Source organism: Salmo trutta, chromosome 22 (assembly GCF_901001165.1).
Source record: "Salmo trutta chromosome 22, fSalTru1.1, whole genome shotgun sequence".
Classification (NCBI taxonomy): Eukaryota; Metazoa; Chordata; class Actinopteri; order Salmoniformes; family Salmonidae; genus Salmo; species Salmo trutta.
The window spans coordinates 12,809,126-12,813,831 of NC_042978.1; the positions used below are offsets into that span (position 1 = coordinate 12,809,126).

General features: G+C 41.5%; 1 protein-coding gene across 1 annotated transcript; it reads right to left on the reverse strand.

The window, feature by feature from the left end:
• Positions 1 to 2,481: 2,481 nt before the first annotated feature.
• On the reverse strand, positions 2,482 to 4,495 carry LOC115158113 (prostaglandin E2 receptor EP4 subtype-like). Its single transcript, XM_029706668.1, has 2 exons — positions 3,165 to 4,495; positions 2,482 to 3,073 (listed from the first exon to the last, which is right to left on the reverse strand). Exons 1-2 carry the CDS (start codon positions 3,948 to 3,950, stop codon positions 2,807 to 2,809), a joined length of 1,053 nt encoding a protein of 350 aa, XP_029562528.1. The 5' UTR covers positions 3,951 to 4,495; the 3' UTR covers positions 2,482 to 2,806.
• Positions 4,496 to 4,706: the final 211 nt, after the last annotated feature.

A 4,706-nucleotide genomic window follows, 5' to 3' on the forward strand; every position in this document is an offset into this window, starting at 1 on the left:
CCTCAACCTTATAGCTCTCCAGAGGGTGTTGCAGTCAGCCCAACGCATCACCGGTGGTACGCTGCCTGCACTCCAGGACATTTACAGCACTCGGAGTCAAAGGAAGGTCAAGTAGATCATTAAGGACCTCAGTCACCTGAGCCATGGACTGTTTACTCAGCAACCGTCTAGCAGACGGAATCAGTACAGGTGCATCAGTGCCAAGACCGAGAGACAAAAAAACTGCTTCTATTACCAGGCCATCGGATTGTTGAACAGCTATCACTAGCCGTCAACCAGGTAATGCTCACTCACACAAGCTATCACACACACACACACACACACACACACACACACACACACACACACACACACACACACACACACACACACCACACACACATACACACCTCATACTCACAAACACACACACTCTCTCTCACACACACAGTTAACGCTGCTGTCCCATGTCATAGAGACATTGAACCATTGGACACTTCCTGTTTCACACAGAGTATTTAAATACTGTATATCCCCAGCATAGCTCATTCTAATACTTCTACTACTGTACTTTGTATTTGGTTACACTGTTTATTCACACCGCATATTTATTTATATACTGGATTCTTGACATGGCTCACTCTAATTATTAGAGTATATATATATTAGAGTCTAATATATATATACTGCTGTACATATCATTCTTAGTATATATTGTGTAAATTCTTCCGGTGTACAAACCTGATTTTAATGTCTATGGTACAAACGTATAGATTGCATTTTGATTACTGTTACAGTGCTATTTGGGTTATTAATTGGATTCTTACTGACTTTTTTTTTTTTTGCTGTACTTTTTTACAAATATTTTCATTATTTGGATACTTGTTTGACATTTTACTGTATTGTTAGGAGCTAGTAACATAAACATTTCAATGCAACTGCTATAACATCTGCTAAACTGTGTATGTACGTGACCAATAAACTTTGATTTGATTTGTACCGGTAAATTCCTTTAAAAGGAAAAGGTGGAAAGTCCCTCCAGCCGCTTTCACCAATCCAATACTTTTAAATGCCTGAGCGGAAGTGAACAAGTGCACACTTCTGGGTGAAGGGTAGAAAATAGGAACACAACCTAGGGGAACTAATCATCTCCCTGGGGATGAGTCCCTCTCTCTCCCATGACCTCCATGACAAAGTTCAATGCCTGTTTTTTGAGAGTAACTGCAGTCGCAAGTATAGTTGCTGGACAGTGTTTAAGATTCAATCCAAAGTTTTGAGAAAAACACTTGGACACATCCTGCTCCTCTGAGGTTGTTTACAACTCTGCAGAAGTGACACCAAAGTATCTGCTGTGAAATGTCTGTTACTTTGCGTTTGCTGCCCCTTCAGGCTATAGAGTAGATCTGGGAGATTAAACTACATCTTGTGCATTAACTGCCTTTGAGCTTGATCCATTAGCCCCTCAAGGGCCTATGACACAGTAACCTAACGTAACAGGGATAGAATAACGTCTGACAGTGGGTTTTCACCAACAATGAATTCGGCAGGAGAAGTTCTGCCCCCTTTTCATTTTCAATGAGGGAACACAGAGAAATGTGCGGGAGATTGTGGGAAGGTGAGCGGCGAGAACCCTGCTAGCAGAGCGGTAGAAAAAGTTGAGCTCTGCTCTACTTTATGCAAGTTTCAAGCAAAGAAAAGCATTGGAGTGATTCGTTGTGAAGGGGAGGCACCACCTCTGGTCAAAACTCTATTTAAGTGATGTCCCCACTTCCGTTTTTCAGGGGAAACAGAAGTATCCCTGAACTGGCAACATCCGCTTTCTGCCAACACCGCTAAAGGTGACGACACAGTGACTCTATCAACAAGGGTCTTGGTTAGAGGCCCAGTGCAGACAAAAACGTGATTTTCTGTGATTTATATATATATTTCCACACTATGAGGTTGGAATAATACTGTAAAATTGTGAAAATTATGTTAATACCCTTTTAGTGTAAGAGCTGTTTGAAAAGGCCGCCTGAAATTTCTACCTGTTTGGGTGGGATGCAATTTTGGTCTGCCTGGTGACATCACCAAATAGACCAATAAGAAAGAGAGTTCCAAACCTTTCTGCCATAGCTAGTTTTCCGTTTGAGCCTCCCCGCTCAGACCAATCCCAGAGTCCTAGCAAAATTCTTGCTTGAAGAATTGCTCTTTGCTAAGAAGTTATTTTTGTTAATTTTTGACCATTTTAATTAAAAACAATCACAGTAAGGTACTTAATTGTTATCCGGAAATGATTTGATATTGTGATAAAAACGGCTGCATTGGACCTTTAACCAAGTAATGAACAACCTCTCTGTGGCCACAATAGGGAAAAACAAGGGGTCATCTCAGGCCAAAACTAAACAGACTCAAAACGTGATCATTCCGTTGACCCACTCTTTGCTCATTGATATTACCAATGAACTTAAAAAGTCTGAATTGGTTAGCAGCACTAAACACACCTGGTGTTTATACAACTGATCTCTTTAACTTCACAATGTCATATTTATTGTTTGTGTAATACTTATACATTGCTGTGATTGAGCCAAATGCTTGAGCCCATAGTACTATCTATAATCGAACTGTTACATGGTTCATTTGTTTAATTAATCTACTTTTTTTGAAAGTTATATATTTAAAACAGGTGAATTGCCACCCATCATCAACTATATAGACAGAACACATTGTGAGACTGGATATCGGACAACTTGTGGGGAGTATTGGCAAGCTTTGTCCCCCCTGGGTGACGTGGGCGCACTGGGCGACTGTGGCGGGCAGGTGAATGATGTTTTTTATGCAAGGCGCTTCACAGAGGTGTGAATACATGGGTGTTTGTAATGTCTCCTTGGTAGTGGAATGTCCTTTGTGATGATTTTACTGGCAACATGGGTGCTTTGCCTTTGCGACTACTGTAAAACACTTTAGAGAATCTCTGAATCTTACGGAACAAAGTCCTTCTCAGGAGGATGTAGATCCAAGGGTCAAGGATGGCGTTGACCGAGGCGATCCGAATAGCCATCAAATCTGCATGGGAATTCTCTGCCCATGTTATCTGGTTAGAAAATACGCGTACCTACAGCAGAATAAAAAGAGATGTTAGGTGTACTGCTTCCCTCTTAGGTAACCTACACGAAAGCATAATATTGAGACAAAACGTTTCTTACCACCAGCGGCGCTGAGCAACCTAAAACAACCACGGAGGTCACCATGAGCACCGTCATCATTTGCGCTTCCACACCGGAGGAAAGCGCTTTCCAGCGCGCCCGTGTGCTCCCTCTTGTAACTGGACTTTGTATTTTCCTGCGACGCATTATCAACAGAGTGCCACAAACTGCAAAGTTGAGTAGTATGGTCATCAATATCAGTAAAAAACTCACACTGGCATATAAAAACGAAAATGTTGCAGGCAGTGTCTTATCAGCCCTCCAGTTGATGAAGCACCACGTTTTGGAGGGCTGACAAATGCTTCCAGCCATGCCCATCACTGGGAGACAACAAAATGCAATGTTGCTGAGATAAATGCAAAACAAGCACTTGCGTGCAAAATGTTGGTCAATTCCCCATCTTTGGTAAGTGTAAGGGCAGCATATCGCGAGGTAGCGCTCAGCAGACATTGCGCATATAATACTTAGCCCAGCCACTCCGAAGAACAGCAACAAAAAGGAATGGAATTCACAAAGGTTAGTGTTATCATATAACACATTTTCATTGAGGTATGTTGCTATAGTGATTGGGCTGGCCAAACAAGTCCCAAGCAGATCCGTAACAGCCAAACCACAAACTAGGGCGAAGAACGCGGAGGATTTGCGCTCCTGCTTAGATCCCGAAAGAGCGGCTATTGCTATTATATTTCCAATGACACCAACTGCAAACATTAATGCGGGTACAGCCATCGCTTCAGCTGTCTTGTCAGGCAATGTGCGTGTAGAGGAATTACGTGTATCGTTCATGTTTCCAATCCAGAAGTAGGCTATCAAAAGCACGCTATTTGTTCTTTTTTAGATAGCCGTTCTTTAGGTTACTTTATAAGTCCATTCAAATCCAAGCAGATGTTGCGACAGATGTTTGTCTTGTAAATTCCACGTTTCATGTTTGCTGTTGTTCAATAGCCTGAATTGTCCTCAACCTCGCCAAATGTCCAGTGGATGGAAAAACATGAAAATGCTCTCTTGACTCACAGCAAGCTGATCATATACCCAGCGGGGCGTCTGTGTTGATGTCAACGTCTCATCAGCAAAACCCAGACTGTAGATGGATGGTAAGAAAGACCACTGTATCCTTTTTATGTCCCATCATCACTAACAGTTGTCACTTGATTCGGCAAAAAACTGCGTAATTTTAGTATTAACTAAGTTCTCGAGAAAAACCTTTAGGCTTCCCCCCAACCAGCATCATGAGATTGTTGATTTTTTTTCTCGCAAATTATGTGATTTATTTGTGATTTAATTTATCTCATAAATAATTTATTGAAAGGAGTTGTTCTCTTAGTTTTATCCATTCAAATGTCACAGCTTCCAAATTGTGTAAATACCTTGAAGTTAAATGAATAACAATCTATCCCAAAAAACTAAAAACTCACAAAGTCAGTGGTAAGACTCCTCACTTAGCTTTGTCATGGTAGCTGCCCAGTAACATGAACACAGTTTATACAAAGCCTGAGTCTCAGCTGTGCACCTCAACCAAAGATGACTGTAAATGGTAGTGAA

Coding starts and splice junctions, on each gene's coding strand:
- LOC115158113 (XM_029706668.1), bottom strand. CDS start 3,950: ATGAACGATACACGTAATTCCTCTACACGCACATTGCCTGACAAGACA. Junction 3,074..3,164: donor GTTGCTCAGCGCCGCTGGTG/GTAAGAAACGTT, acceptor ATTCTGCTGTAG/GTACGCGTATTTTCTAACCA.